General features: G+C 38.4%; 1 protein-coding gene and 1 long non-coding RNA gene across 2 annotated transcripts in view; both read right to left on the reverse strand.

Moving 5' to 3' along the window:
- Nucleotides 1–4,518: 4,518 nt before the first annotated feature.
- LOC149503077 (uncharacterized) overlaps nt 4,519–17,142 on the reverse strand; it is a 193,578-nt gene continuing 180,954 nt past the window's right edge. The window contains exon 2 of the long non-coding RNA XR_016325830.1: nt 4,519–5,164. This is a non-coding gene — a long non-coding RNA (uncharacterized LOC149503077). The remainder of the gene's footprint in view (nt 5,165–17,142) is intronic.
- LOC114249128 (uncharacterized) overlaps nt 4,519–17,142 on the reverse strand; it is a 132,266-nt gene continuing 119,642 nt past the window's right edge. Inside the window, exons 8-9 of the mRNA XM_028182600.2 lie at nt 11,762–11,846; nt 4,519–5,663 (exon numbers count right to left, since the gene is read on the reverse strand). Coding sequence (XP_028038401.2) covers nt 5,585–5,663; nt 11,762–11,846 — 164 coding nt within the window. The 3' untranslated portion in view covers nt 4,519–5,584. The remainder of the gene's footprint in view (nt 5,664–11,761; nt 11,847–17,142) is intronic.

Genomic DNA, 17,142 nt, shown 5'->3' on the forward strand with positions numbered 1-17,142 from the left:
TCCGTCCTGAGAATAATTGGCAAGAAGCTCAGCGGGCATGTCTTTTTTTTTAAATATTAGATTTTTTTTTAATATTAGATTTTTTTCCGCGATTTCTGCCGCGAGGCATTTTAGTTTAGTTAGAATGAAACATCCGATATTGTAACTTCTATGGCTGGTATGGATACAAGGTGGATTCTGAACGTGAGTTATTGAGTGCAATAAAAAAAAACAAATTTAATTAAATACTGAAACTAATTTCTAGCAAAGGACTAAGGTATTCCGATAACTAAAGCAAACTTTGTACAAACACGAAATTGTGCTAAGAACGCCTTTGATCAAAGTTCTGAATGGCGTATCCATTTAACGGGTGAATTGGAAGAAATAGGTTCAATTTTAATTACGGAGCGCAGTGATAGAGCCTTATCGGCATCCACCCGGGGATCTCAGTCTGTTATTTAGTGATGTACCCGATAACCCTTAATTCGATAAAAAAAATTATCGACAATTTTATTTATATGACGAGCGCACACACACCTACGTAAATGCGAAGAACCTAATTGTGCCAGATCTGCTGGCAGGTGTAGCATTGGTGAAAAGGAGACAACGCAGCTCGTTCAAGGTGATATACATGTCGGAAAAGCCACAATTATTAACAGCATCGTCAGACATCGTAAGGGCGAATGGGGTGATCGAGCTAAGAGAAATATTGAGTGCACCAATCACGTTTGTTTTCTTAGAACAATTTAGAAATCTTCTCTTGACGTTAGCAAACGAAAACGAATGACAATTCTTAGGACGGAGGCACCGCTCTTCAAGAAAGTTGGTTGGTAAGTTTTTTTTTTTTTTTTTTTTCCTACTTATGCTGATAGCCTTGAGAGGCTATTTAAGCTTACCCTAGCTTGTGTAGGTGAGCTCACGGGGCTCAAACCGGAGAATTGCTAACACTGACCCTAGCAAGAGCAGTGCTTCGCAGAATCTAGCACCGGGTCGGAAACGCGACCCACTGAGAAGATCCAGCGAGAAACTCAGTGGGCTATGTCTGTGGGTTAATTCGCTCGTCGAGCCCTTCGTCGCAAGCGACGGGTTCGACGAGGACGGTGACCGGTGCTTGTATTGCCTAAAAGCACCGTTAATGGATCAGGAGGATCCGTGATGACGTGCTTTGGGCGACGTCGACGGTTTACCATTCGGTCTACAGGATCGGGTATGTAGTTTCCAGCGGCCACGACAAGAGGGTTCTCATGTCGTGCCGTCTTCTCAAAGTGGCGCAGTGATGCCGACTGTAGATACTTACTGACGGGGTCGAGCTCCAGGTCATCGTGGAGGTCCACGTTCCTCTGGAACCATGGTGCTCCGACGGCTATCCTGCAGAATCGGGATTGTATAACCTGAAGGGGTCTCAAGTTGGTGCGGGCCGCGGTTGGTAAGTGTGATGGCGTCTACGCGCCTCCATCGGCTAGGCTCTGTCGTAGCACGAAGTTAGCAGAGTTCCGACGATACCGCAATCATGCTGTCATATTCTCTCGGGAATCGTGTTGCGTTTCGTTTAGCTACTAAACTAATGACCGTCTCCGACGTACATATTTTTTCTACCAAAGCATCGTGCGTCGATCGGAAGCATTCGCATTGCGAAAACTTTTTCTCGGCAATCTGTAGGCCGTAGTATCGTTTGATAAAAATATGCAATTCGGTTTATTAGACTTAAATAAGCAATCAAAGACATTACCAAACTGCAATACTACATAATGAATTTTGTAAGTGGGTTTATTACGACAAAGGGAAGATTTTCCACCGAGCAGATGAAATTGCTCGGTAAAGCGACTGTCAAGATGATACTGAAACTGAATTATGTCGACAGGCGAGTTCAGACACTTTCCATCAGGTGTACATACCGTCACTTCGTTTATTACTTTTATAACCAAAACTAAAGTAGGGTGGCGCATTTACGTTGTAGATGTCTATGGGCTCCAGTAACCATTCAACACTAGGTGGGCTGTGATCTCGTCCACCCATCTATGCAATAAATAAATAAATAAAATATACATATATATAAAAGTGAAATATTCGCGAAAGCCGAAAAAAATACCAAATAAATTTATTATTAGTCAGTTAAACAAACAAATGAACACCGGGCCGCGGTTGATGCTGACTCAATATGAATATCACATTTGATAAAACATTATATCATATCCAATACCACACGATATGTATATCGTATCCGACACTACATAATTTTAATTTAAACTTCAATGCACATACCATTATTTACTCTGCACTACCTTCGGTTGACTAGTAGAAATGTTCACTGATGGTAGGACCTCTTGGGAGTTCGCACTGGTAGGTAACACCACCCCGCCTATTTCTGCCGTGAAGCAGTAATGCGTTTCGGTTCGAAGGGTGGGGTAGCCGTTGTAGCTATACTGAGACCTTAGAACTTATATCTCGAGGTGGGTGGCGCATTTACGTTGTAGATGTCTATGGGCTCCAGTAACCACTTAACATCAGGTGGGCTGTGAGCTCGTCCATCCATCTAAGCAATAAAAAAATAAAATAAAAATGCCTTAGGTCTTAAGTCCGTCAATGTAAATATTACATGAAGTGACATAAATAAATAATATGTACACCGTATCCGATACCACATAATATGTATATCGTATCAGATAAAAGAACAGCGAACATTCGGCATCGTAAAAATTCAAATGATGCAGGTCCTTTCCCTAGTGTATTTACACGGCAACAGCTGGTTTCACGGAATCAATTTAAGACTTCCTTTGAGTAAGGTATCGACTTTTGCGTGAACTGCTTATAAAAGTTCGCAGACTAAACTTTAAAAGGAAAACGAATTTTAACTTTAAGGCTTGCGATATTTTGTAATTTTTTGTTTAGAGAAACGCAAATGAAGGATCACAGTTTGTGCGTAACTATTTTAGTATTGCCATGTTGAATTTAGGGAAATCTGATACCCAAGATACTTTAGCCAAAGTAGACCGACAGTTTGTGCGTCCATCTATGCGATAGATAAGAAAAAAAATACAGTACTGTTAACGTTGAATTCGACGCGTCATGTTTTATACGTAACGTGACCATTTTTTTTTCGTGTCAATTCGAAACGCCTACGGAATTTTGTATATAAATAAATACATATATATGGTACGTTGGGGTAAGATGTAATATTTAAGTGCAAAATAAAAAATATGGTTTGAAATGACTTGAAAAAATTTATTATGGTATCTTACCCTCACTGACATCTTAATTTTTGCACCAACTAGCCCTTAAAATAATATTTATAAATAATTTCTCAACAAAAAACTACTTTTCTACAGCAAAATTAGAGTTACTTTAGTATGTATTTTGTAATACAATAAGGATTTGGGATAAGTAACAATAAATGAAAGCGGGACATTTTTATTCTCATTGGGGACAGCGGGACGTATGGTCACGTTATTTATACGCCATTACAATGCTTTTCAAAATACACATATTTTTTTTGTTGCTTAGATGGGTGGACGAGCTTACAGCCCACCTGGTGTTAATTGGTTACTGAAGCCCATGGACATCTACAAAGTAAATGCGCCACCCACCTTGAGATATAAGTTCTAAGATCTCAGTATAGTTACAACGGCTGCCCCACCCTTCAAACCGAAACGCATAACTGCTTCAAGGCAGAAATAGGCAGGGCGGTGGTACCTACCCGCGCGGACTCACAAGTTGTCCTACCACCAGTAATGACACATGTTTTAAATTAGTATTGATCCAGTCCTCTTTATGTCCAACAAACAAGTCCAGACCAATTTCGTCCCAAAACAGTGGCGGAAGCGCCTAACCAAGCCAAACCAGCTCGATTTCATTGTGATGGGTACGAATTGCGACATGTCTTTCTTCAAACGAGGCTTGCGGAGTACTCGGCAGTGGGCAGCGACTCGTGCCTCTGGCATTCTTGACGGCCATGAGCGACGGTAACCGTTCACCATCAGGTAGACCATGTGCTGCCTACGATGCCAATAAAAAAAAACGTGTTGGACGTCCGCAAACAAATGGCATGACATACTCCATAAAACATATACGACTGGCATAAATATTAAATTCACAATATATAAGTTTTGAAGTCGTCGTGGCCTAAAGGATAAGACGTCCGGTGCATTTGTGTTGAGCGACCAATTTTTCTGATGAAATACGTACTCAACAAATGTTCACGATTGACTTCCACGGTGAAGGAATACCATCGTGTAATTAAAATCAAACCCGCAAAAATTATAATTTGCGTAATTTCTGGTGGTAAGACCTCTTGTGAGTCCGCACGGGTAGGTACCACCACGCTGGCTATTTCTGCCGTGAAAAAAAATAATAAAGTTACTAATCGTTACGATAAATATTTATTTAAAATTCTCTTTTCCTAAATTTAATATACCATTACCGGCTGTTAGAAGGATTAAACAAACCTAATCTAGTTTATTTCAACAATTAGGTACATTCAATATTGCTTATTCATTATTATTTTTAATATTTTTTTAGGTAACGTGAAATAAAACGACAGTGAAAGATAAAGGTGCATTTATTCATTACAGAATTCACGTACTTCGTCGAATGAATACAAATTGTTCCAAATTAAACATCAACAACATATTACTAATATAAATAAATACATCTACGGAACCATACAATACAAGATATACGAAGCCGACTTAAGTATCTAAAATTGACTTTGAAAATTAAGACGGTGCAAAAACAAAACGAGAGCTCTAGTACTAAAACACTTTGGGAGTATTTTCAATATTAATATCAGTCCTTGCTTAATTTCTAGAGATTACAGAGTTCAACGAACTACGTCTCGCTCGTTGACGACTCGTCCGAGGTATCTAACAAATAAATAGGGTAACTAAAATCGTAAGGCCGCCGGCAGTCCGGCGACGTGACGGAAAATCGCAGCAGTTACAGTTGACGGGGAATCGCAAATCGTTACGTTTGTTTGACGCCTACTATAAATTTAAGAAGCGAATCTATTTTATTCACGACTAGCTGACCCGGCAGACTTCGTAGTGCCTCAATCGATAAATAAAAGACCTAGCACTTTTTAAAATAAACTTAAAATAAACAAAAGGAATCCCGTCCGACGGGGGAAACATCAAAGGAAAAACAAAATTGTTATTTTTATTTAATTCTGAGCATTTTCGTATTTAGCTACCTTTTCTGGACTTCTACAAATAATTCAAGACCAAAATTAGCCAAATCGGTCCAGCCGTTCTCGAGTTTTAGCGAGACTAACGAACAGCGATTCATTTTTATATATATAGATAGATTTCTTCAGTTCTACGCTAAATATATATTACTAGTGACCCGCCCTCGCTTCGCTTCGGAAACTGTAATTTATTATAGATTTCTCAACTATTTAATGGATGTTATTATACATATAAACCTACCTCTTCAATCACTCTATCTATTAAAGAAAACCGCATCGAAATCCGTTGCGTAGTTTTAAAGATTTAAGCATACATAGGGATATAGGGACAGAGAAAGCGACTTTGTTTTATGCTATGTAGTGAAGGTATTTTTTTTTGTTATCGTTTATTTGCGATTCCCGTGAACTTATTTGGTGTGTTGGAGACTAAACTGCATATCCCGCGCTGTGCACGTTTCCGTTTAATGGAATGGTGTTGAATTCGTCTTCCAAATCGTCGTTTTTCCTGTTAAAAATTAATAATAAATCAGAGAGCGGACATTTTAATTAATACAGCAGTTTTATAAAGTGCTATTTTTCCTTATAGGCAAACGAGCGTACGGCCGGCGCTCCTGATGGGGAGTGGTTACCAATGGTTGTGGCTCATAGACATCAGCGCAATGCCAAGGGCACAATGCTAAGCTACTGAAAATATTAAAATATTTAATACAAATAAATCTTTATACAATTACGTGGATAATGGTAATTACGAAGGAATACTACAATCCCTTCCTTCCTTAGTATAACACTACTTTTTTTTTCCCTACCCATTCTAGTAACCTCAAAGGGTTATTCTAGATTCACCGAGCTAGTAGGTGAGCTCACGGGGCTCAAACCGGGAGTGTTGCTAACACTGGCCCTAGCAAGAGCAGTACTTCGCAGAATCTACCACCGGATCGGAAACGTGACCCACTGAGAAGATCCAGCGAGAAGCTCAGTGGGCTGTGTCTGTGGGTTAATTTACTCGTCAAGCCTTTCGTCGCAAGCAACGGGTTCGGCGAGGACAGTAACTGTGCTTGAGGTACCTAAAAGCGTTAATGGATCGGAATGATCCGTAATAACGTGTTTAGGGTATACTACAATACTACAATCCAATTTATTTATACATAATAAATTTTGCAGTAGCTTTTGGTGATTCAACATAGATCGAAGTCACGCGCCGCTCTAGACAATGGTAATAATAATAAATATAAAAAGTACTAAAGTCATTGTCTGACTAGCGTATTACATATAAGAGAATAAATCAACTTTTATGCGTGATAAGCTTCTTTCAAACATCATTAATTTTATAGACACGTGTTCGTTTTGTGCACCAAATAATTTTATCTGTTTATTTCATGGCAGCAGAGTGTATGTTTGAGTCTCCACAAATAGTGAGATCGTTGATCTACTGTCTAACCTAAAATATTTTTTGAGCGATATAAGTGTTGTTATAAACAAGAACCGCAGACACTCCAGTTAACAGATGTACAAACAAACAAAACAAATTGATATATATATCTCTCTCTCTCTCTCTCTCTCATCAGCCCATGGACGTCCACTGCTGGACATAGGCCTCCCTCATGCCTCGCCACAAAGACCGGCCCTGCGCTGCCTGCATCCTGCGGATCCCCGTGAACCTCAATAGGTCGTCAGCCCACCTTGTGGGAGGCCTACCCACGCTACGTCTTCCAGTACGCGGCCGCCACTCAAGAACTTTCTGGTCCCAACGGCCATCCGTTCTGCGAGCAATGTGTCCTGCCCACTGCCACTTCAATGTCGCAATCCTTTGGGCTATGTCGGTTACCATGGTATTATATATCTATTCAATTTAAATTAAATTAACTAGTGTAAATAAAACACTATTTCCAACGGAAGCCAAAATTCGAAAACTACATCACAAATAACGAAACTAGAACATAAATAATGACAGGGTCCGTTCGAGACTGGACATTCGAGGAGAGTTTAACACAGTCAATAAAACCCAAAGAGTTACTACGAATATTCGTTGTTAATTAAATCGGATTAGGCTTAAAGGACGAGGGTAATGAACGAAGTTAAAGCATTATCTAAGATCGAGATAAACAAAATTTCGGGATAAAGACGCCGTGATTGAATTACTGTGAAACTTTGTTACGGAGACAGCTTCGAACAATAGGTACTAACAGACGCCAGATATTTGTTGCAATATTGCTCGGTTCGCGCCGTAATAAAATCAATAATGTATGTAAAGAAAAACCTTTATTATTTAAAACACTTTAGTTTTAAAAAAGGATGTTTCCTCAGTGTAATTTAGTGTTATGTAGTGAAGTCTTACATTTAGTGAAAAGAGAGTTCAGTTTTGTATAGTTCATTAATACTGTTTACTGTTTAATTTTAAGCTATTGCATAGCTGTTATTGCGGGCTTTGAGCGCGGCGACCGAAGCAAGAAATTCCGTAACGAAAATTAAACCTAACACCCCCCACTCCGCCTACCATGTCGCTCGCGTTCAACACATTCACGCGTTGCGCTTGTGTAGTGTTTATGAAAAAGCGCGCGGCGTGACGTCGCACTGCACGCGCATCATGAAAAGTCTGCCCATCTCTCTCTCGCGCGGTCTAGCTTATGAAACTGAAGGGGACAGTTAATGTTTGCTTTTTTAAATGTTTATAAATATAGCGTGGTCTTATTTTATTATTGTTTTAATATTAAATTATTATTGTCTAATTATAATTGCATAAGTTGATAAAAAACGCTATGAAATAGCGCTATGAAATAGCGCTATGAATTACCGCCGCAGTCCGCGAGTGCCACATGTGTTTTTTTAATATTAATTTTAAGAGATTAAAGGATTTCAATGTTTTTTTATTTTATTACATAACAGAAAATGCAATTAAGTCTTCAATTATTTATTCATTCTGAAGAACTCCATATAATTATATGTATTTACGGAATCTTCTTCGATTGCAATTCTTTTTTTAATTGAGGCCGCGATATAGAGAGGTGCACTATGGAACAACTTGGGTTAATCTGTAAGTACTTCCTATAGTCATACCTCATTTAAAACATCACAGCCCGTCATAGCAATAAAAATACCGAGGACTTAATTCAATAACGGTATGGTACGTGGCAAAAACAATGCCTAGAACGGTTTGTGTCGGCTTAATTCACGCTTTGCACCTAATCAATCTATGACGCAAACGTTTCACAGTCCCAATTATAATGTTAGAACTCCGATAGTCTCTTTAATGATTTGCGTCGGGCCTTATCGGCTCGGAGCCAGACAATTGACCTATGTGCTGACTGAGAATTAGTTCGTTACTTAGGACTGCGTAAGCACTATGTAAATAACGCAAGCATTATTAAGGTATCTGTAAAAAATATCAAACTGAAACAGAAAAAAGCAATATTCAATATTATAGGAAATGACAGATGTACATTTTTTTAGATTAAATTTTCTTAGATGGGTGGACGAGCTCACAGCCCACCTGGTGTTAGGTGGTTACTGGAGCCCATAGACATCCACAACGTAAATGCGCCACCCACCTTGAGATACAAGTTCTAAGGTCTCCAGTATAGTTACAACGGCTGCCCCACCCTTCAAACCGAAACGCATGACTGCTTCACGGCAGAAATAGGCAGGGTGGTGGTACCTACCCGCGCGGACTCTCAAGAGGTCCTACCACCAGTAAAAACTGCAACATACTGCAACTCGAATGATATTTGTGACATAAGCCATTTATCGTTCAAGTGTCTCCAAGTCAATATGCATCGTTTAGTTTTCACGAGTGATACGTGCAAATTTTTTATCTAATAATGTCTCCCGCCGCTATTAAACTACCCAAAGTGCTTCCTACTCCTATACAAATTAATTAAAAACACAGTGATTTCAATATAAATAATGTGAAATTAAGTGGTGAAGAAACAGGGATACTGATTTGGCTTAAAGGACTTTGTTTCCAAGTCAGTGTAATTTATTAAAAAAAAACAACGAAAAACGTTGAATAAATCATAATTTGAGCATTGCAGAACAAACATTTGAGTGTGTGTAAGAACATTAATTAAAATTACAATATTTTCAACGTCTGGTGTCTGTCATATTCGATCCGGCTACAGACAGGGGTGTGTAATTATCATAATTAATTTTCTCAGTAATTGTATCACGAGCGACTACATCCGCGGTTTCTTATTCATCGGACGCAGGTATCCCTACGTGTACCGACTCGGTTTTAATATTGAAATTCGCAAAGTTCATTTGATTCCGAACGTTTTAGTGAAATTTCCCCGATGCTCGTTTTTGAATCTTGCTGTTATTTACTTATGATTTGGCATCGTATTTAAAGTGACGTGTATACTGGGGCATTGATTAGTTTCATTTTCTTTAATTGGAAAACCTTTTAAAGCAAAAATCTAGCTGATTGTAGAAGAGCAATTATTAATGAACAATAATTTTGTAATTATCAATAATGAAATACGTTAGGCCTTTGTTTGTCAGATGACGTCGTCACTGGCTTTAATCAATCAGCCATTATTTTTATATACTCTGTATACATATAACTCAAATGTCATTTTTAGATCCTATAAATAACCTCAAAATACTTTTATGATTTCAACTCGAAGCATGAATGTAGCCACGATTTTGAATACTTTTAAGACTTATCTATCAATGCGGTTGTGAGTCCACCCACCACCCACCTATTTCTGCCGTGAAGCAGTAGTGCGTTTCGGCTTGAAGGGTGGGGCAGCCGTTGAAACTACACGGAGACCTTAAAACTTATATCTCAAGGTGGGTGGCGCATTTATGTTGTAGAAGTCTATGAGCTCCAGTAACCACTTAACACCAGGTGCGCCGTGAGCTAGTCCACCCATCTAAGCAATAAAAAAACCGTAAACCGAACGTGTATTCAGAGATATATTGTACTTAGATTGTAGAAATAATAATAATATTATATAAATTATTAATTAAATAAACGGCTGACATTGATAGAATGATGAAAGGACTACTGTGTAAAATTTTTTTTTTAAACTCTTATCTGGATATTCAGTCAAAGTCATTGTTTTGTCGTTGCTATTTAATACGTGTGCAAGTTGTCAAACATTGTCTTGATATTGGTGCATACTGATACATACTGATCTAGCTAATAAAAATCGAATCAAAAACGACCAATCTATTAACAATTCATATTTTTCTACAAACAACTAGCGTCCAATCCATATTTTGTACAGAAACTAATAATAATTACAAATCAATTTTTTATATTTTTACATTAACAAAGAGTTTCGTTTACCTACTCATAATTGCCGCTTCGTATTTTAAATAGTCCATAATGGAATGGTTTGATTTATACTTGAAAACAAAGAAAATTATATTTAATTTAATAGTACTTAGTAATATGTATTTAGAGGTTGTTCTCTAATTTCAGGCTCGGTTTACTGAAAGCCCGCGCCAAGACCTTCTGGGAAAAGGTGGCTGAGTTCTCCCATCAGTGAAAACAAAGGTCCCTAGAACCTTACCTATTATTTTATACTTAGTATAGTATCATAGTATCATACTATATAGTATTATCAGTATCACGTAGTAAACAATTTACAATAATTCTTTTCCACAACTGTAATCTGTGGTGCTATTATGAGTCAACCAGATCCACTACCTATTTCAAAAGCGAAGCAAGTTAAATTATCAATAATATTTAATGTTAAATAATAAGCTGAAAACATATGAATAGTTCCAGTTTGTGAAACGTTATCAAGGTGATTTAAAACAATCAATAACAGTTTTAAATCTTGTTTACTTGATTGATATTGATTGATATATCTGGACATCATTATATATTTATATATCTGTTATATATCTGGAGAGACTCATAGTGATGGGTAAGTGGATGGAAGACAATCCAGAGGTCGGAGCCAAAAAAGACGGAGAGACCAAGTGTCCGAGCATCTGGACACGAGTCTTCACTGTGCCTTTTTTTTTCTTTTCTTTTTTTCCTACCTATGCTGATAGCCTTGAAAGGCTATGTCAGCTTCTCCTTAACGTGTAGGTGAGCTCACGGGGCTCGAACCGAAGTGGTGCTAACACTGGTCCTAGCAAGAGCAGTGCTTCGCAGAATCTACCAGCGGATCGGAAACGCGACCCACTGAGAAGGTCCGGCGAGAAACTCAGTGGGCTCTGTCTATGGGTTAATTCGCTCGTCGACGGAAGACGTAGCGTGGGTAGGCCTCCCACATGATGTACCGACGATCTATCGAGGTTCGCGGGGATCCGCTGGATGCAGGCAGCGCAGGACCGGTCTTTGTGGCGAGGCTTGGGGGAGGCCTATGTCCAGCAGTGGACGTCTGTGTGTGCTGATAAGAAGAAGATTGGATCCGTAAAAACATGTTTAAGGCGCCGACGATGGTTGGCTCCTGAATAAGCCGAATTAAGCTGACTACTATCAGCGGCGGCCACGATAAGCCTGTTGTCATAACGCATCGTCCTATCGAAGTAAACGAGTGGATCTAAAACACCACTGCCGGTATATTGCCGCGACATCACTTATCTACGTTTGGAAGTGCTCGAAATGGGCACACAATGTAAGTACCGTACACTACAATAACAACTGACCGTTTCCTGTATTTATAGATGATGAGTACGATGAATGCGTTTCCGATGAACAGGGCCGCTATCAGCAGCGACGGGATGACGATGTCTGAAACAGATTTAAACATTGTCAATGTGTCCTACTGATATACCGTGATATACGCAGTGCTTAGATTAAAGAACGGATTCCCAATAATAGCTCCTTCGGATAAGGGCTTCGTTTTTTTTATTGCTTAGTGGGTGGACGAGTTCACATCTCACCAGGTGTTAAGTGGGTACTGGAGCCCATAGACATCTACAACGTAAATGCGCCACATACCTTGAGATATAAGTTCTAGGGTCTCAGTATAGTTACAACGGCTGCCCCACCCTTCAAACCGAAAAGCATTACTGCTGCACGGCAGAAATAAGCAGGATGGTGGTACCTAACCGTGCGGACTCACAAGAGGTCCTACCACCAGTAATTACGTAAATTATAATTTGGCGGGTTTGTGTGGCGTTTCCAAAAAAATCGATCCATCGACTCAATATGCATTAGCTACGATACACCTTTGTCGTTTCGGTGCAGAACTAATCAATTGTGATTATAAGCAATAGAAACAAGAATTGAAAGCAAGATTACTGGAAAGGTGAGGAGCACCATTCTGCCTACTTTCATCACTTGCTTAGATTGGTGGGCGAGCTCACAGCCCACCTGGTGTTAAGTGGTTACTGGAGCCCATAGACATCCACAACGTAAATGCGCCACCCACCTTGAGATATAAGTTCTAAGGTCTCAGTATAGTTACAACGGCTGCCCCACTCTTCAAACCGAAACGCATGACTGCTACACGGCAGAAATAGGTAGGGCGGTGGTACCCACCCGCGCGGACTCACAAGAGGTCCTACCACCAGTTTCAAGGGTTCAAGGGCGGGAGAGACTCTTCGAACTTTTGTCTCAAATTGGGTGTGATTTTCACATATTGACGTTCATGGTCTCCGATAACCACTGAACACTGATCACGACATCAGCTCATTCATTAAGTTCACTAAGCAACAAAAATTCTTATTATAATTTTTGTATCCAAAATAATTCCAATTATATCGTCTTATCATTATCGAAGCATGATAATCTCTTCCCTCGTGTGATTACATTACATCATTAAGCTACAATCAACGTCAGATAGCAATAGTCAGATAACAAATTATTTCATTGTAATGAATATTTAGTCACATATTACCATAGTAATTTGTAATGTTACACCGATTAGAACAACGCCATCTATCGTCAGATAGCGGAAACACGCATCGAAGCTACTCGACTTGTCCAGAATGTTCTCGATAAATCTAGGGATGTTGTATCGACTATAAAAGCGTTGCAGAGATGACACGCAGTGAGTTAATAGTCGGAGCTACTCGAAGCGAAACAGCGAACGGATCACCTGAAGCGAACCGGAAGAAGTGAATTGAGAATTTTAAAGCATTCGTTAAGTGTTTTAAGTGTTCTAAGTGTTATACAGTTTCAATCTATAGTTTAAATCTATAGTTTTAATCAATATAATTTTTATTTATCCTGAACCCTAGCGCGTAACAGTAATAAAGTTAAGGCCGGAAAAAAAACGAAACATAATTTTTTCTAGACACGGCAGAGGAAAAGAGCTCTATCCCCATCCGGTGTTAAAAGATTTATACCGATTATTCGTGATTGACGGTTTGTATGTCCAGGGTATTGCTGGTCGCTTGATGAGAGAGCACCCCGGACATTTCATCCTTTCGATCTGCGGATCTTCGCCCCAGTTCACAGGACAGCCTGTACCCGATTCCGTCGCTTCACCGCCCGGGTACAAAACCGACAATGCCGTTTCCTCTGACCTTCGTGCTTACTCTACTAAGCTTTTAGAGAAGAGTATGACTTGAATAAGCTGGTAAGAGTGCACTTCTAGATCAAATAGTTGTATATAGTGAAATTCTTTTCGGGACCTAGAGGTACATAAAAGTAGGTACTTATCATAAATTGGCTGTTCTCTTTATGGATTCATAATCTGATTTAATTAGTATTTCTTTTGATATTCGCAAACAAAGACTTACTTTCAACCACATTAACAATTAGATTTCGTTTTTTTTCTTTCTTTCATTTTTATTTTATGATTGCAGACGTTGCTCATACTTTGTATTTAGTGTTCGCTCACCGATTAGCGTGTGGCGGGTAGCCATCACAGAACACAATATATTTGACAGATGCCTGAATCTCGCTTAGGACATTTTCAAGATAAGCTCGCATACAAGCATATACAAGTTCCGAACAACATTCGGACCGTCGGTCTACCGAGCAATATTACCAGCTCAGTGGAGGATCTTTCCCATCGTCGTTAAGCATTCCACAAGGGTGATGTTCATTCAAATTTAAATAAAAAGAGCCCTATGACGACGAACGATAGATGAAAAGAAAGAAAAAAAATGTTTTATCTTATACTTTTAAACGAGCAATTCTTATATATATATCATCTCAATCTCGGAAACGGCTCCAACGATTTTTATAAAATTTAGTATACAGGGAATTTCGGGGGCGATATATCAATCTAGCTACGATTTATTTTCAAAAAATGTAATTTCATTCGTGATTTCAATAATCAACTTTATTGATAATCAACTTTATGACTCTTCCCGACATCTATTGCCGAATAATAATACTATTTTTCATAATTTCAACTAACTGCTTTAAAGACACAATAACACTAAAACTATTTCAGCAGATGGCGTTGTTAAGCCACCCGAAGCCAATGAGTGTTTGGTTTAAGGTTAGACCAAGAAAATGATCAATATGTAATTCGTATTTAAATATAATTTCTAAAAAACACAATTTATCAAAAAAAAAACCGAACAAAGCTCAGTCATCGTCTGGTTGTATCTTATTGAATCATTAAAAGCTTAAATATAAACTTAAAGTTTATGTTTATTTAAAAACGTCCGTGGACGAAACATGTCTCCTTGCAGTACGAGATCTCTTTAAGCTAATCGTTTTTTCTTAATATAAGCCGTAAAGTATTATGATGGAAATAAGCACGAAAAGCTCGTTGAAAAGTTTACACCAAAGTAGTTAATCCTGGAAGGCATAACACCTGTGTACCCTTTAAGTGCGTAAGCGATGTTAAACCTCAAAATGTAGGAACGTATAAATAATTCACATTCTAATTTAATGAGTTTTATAATGATATTTTTTTATTACTTACTGAGAAACGATAATGTTCTTACAGAGAATATGCCACTAAAATTATACTATATATAATTGTATGCTGTGATACCTGCTACGTGATAATAGCTCGTCTGCCTGCAAAGGAAATAAAAAAAATACCGTAGAAACTATAACTTCGACCTCATATATGAAGATGGGTGGCTCTATTCGTGTTATGAACTCAGTGGCCACCGGTAAACATTTAAAACCAGACGAAACGTAAGCTAGGTTGGTTGTAAAGAGCAAAAAAACATAGCTCTAGAACCTTCCAAACGCCCACAATTATTTTGCAGCAGGAAAATTGAAAACGACGGTACCCCACTATAGTCTAATTGATTAAATATGAATGAAATTGCTGTACATACTCAAAATTTCAATCAATCTTTTCTCGATTCTGTCACAAATCAACAACAGAACAAAACAGGCAAGTTCTTGATTTAGCGGAATGAATAGCCCGCTTTTGTATCGACTACTAAAGGTACCGTAGGTAATAATACAATCGAATGATTTTGATAAATTTTAGCGTTGCTAAGAAACAAGAGACATTGTTCAGTGTTACTATAATGGTAATTTGCCAGTCATGGAAACTGCCAGACCTCAAGATAGTGAGGCCTTTCTGTATGCAAATAAGCAATAATAATGAAAAATATTATTAAATAGAAATACGCTACCAAATTCAGACGTGATCGCAATATTCAAATGTCAACGAACCTTAGCGCTGCTCGATTACAAAAACACACAAAGCTAAAACGAAAAAGCAGTTTTCATCAAATCAAAACGTTTTCATTATTTCAAATTGACGCAAATATGGCGAACAAGATTACAACTTGAATAACGATTGAAACATTATTTTACTAATGATTTTAAAATAACACGCAATGTAAGATAAATATGAATCGAATGTCACGTCCACCGTCGCATCGAAGGTGTGGGCCAGATTACTGGGCATTCCATTGCGTATTCACGAACTCTGCTATTAATAAACGGTCAAGTATTTCTAAGCTTAATAAATATTGCCGTTATTTACATAATGATATATAAAAACAAAAACAATAACGAAATCTAGCGGTATCAGTAGTTATAATCAAATTACGGTCAATGGGCCTACATTAGTGGATAGATAAGTATTTATAAGTAATAAGTATAAGTATAGATATTTTAAAAGTGACATCCTCAACTTTCCCGGTTTCTATTCCCGGAACCGCTCCACACACACAGAACATTAAATAACTTAATTAATATGAGGTACATGTAAACTTTACGAAAAGTTGAACCTCTAAATTCATAATTGATGAGCAGACATGTATGTAAAATTACATCCAGTACCTAAATCAACTTTCTGACTTGTATTAATAAGTTGGATTACAGAATTGATTTTGAAGGATCGCTTCAGTTACATAACGTGCGATAGATTAATTAATATACGAACAAAATGTGTGTGTGTGTGCAAGTCACACACGGTAGAAGTGAAACTTATAAAATATACAAATAATCGCAAGGGTCAATCACTCCGCAGTGCAATGGAGCAGCCGCACCCCGGGGGAACCGCCTGCATGATCACGGTATCCCGATGCCAGGTAGGTATGATTTAGCAAGAGAAATTCGAGAACGTCTATCAACTGTGTAACATCTCGTCACCGCGATTCAGGAATTGTTGAATTTACGTGCAGCGACATCTGTTGATAACAAACTAAATAGAAATAAAATAAACATGGCGCGTAACGGAAGAAATTAAGATGGCGCGTAACCGAAAAACGTTACATACGTTTTTTTCTCCCTACGTCGATAAAGAAGTTTCATTTCAATAACTGGTGGTAGGACCTCTTGTGAGTCCGCACGAGTAGGTACCACCACTCTGCCTATTTCGGCCGTGAAGCAGTGATGCATTTCGGTTTGAAGGATACGGCAGCCGTTGTAACTATACTGAGATGACTACTGAGAATACATCTCCCTTGAGATATGAGTTCTCAGGTAGGTGGCGGCATTTACGTTGTAGATGTCTATGGGCTCCGGTAACCATTTAACACTAGGTGGGCTGTGAGCTCGTCCATCCATATAGGCAATAAATATATGTATATATAACAATTCGATTGTCGGGGGTAAGCTCATACGAATAACCGATATACTATCATTCTATTCTGTCTATCACTGCCAAATGTATTAATCCGTAAATTACTGTTGATATTAGACATTC

This window comes from Bombyx mandarina, chromosome 04 (genome assembly GCF_030267445.1).
Source record: "Bombyx mandarina strain Sakado chromosome 04, ASM3026744v2".
In the NCBI taxonomy this organism is placed as follows: Eukaryota; Metazoa; Arthropoda; class Insecta; order Lepidoptera; family Bombycidae; genus Bombyx; species Bombyx mandarina.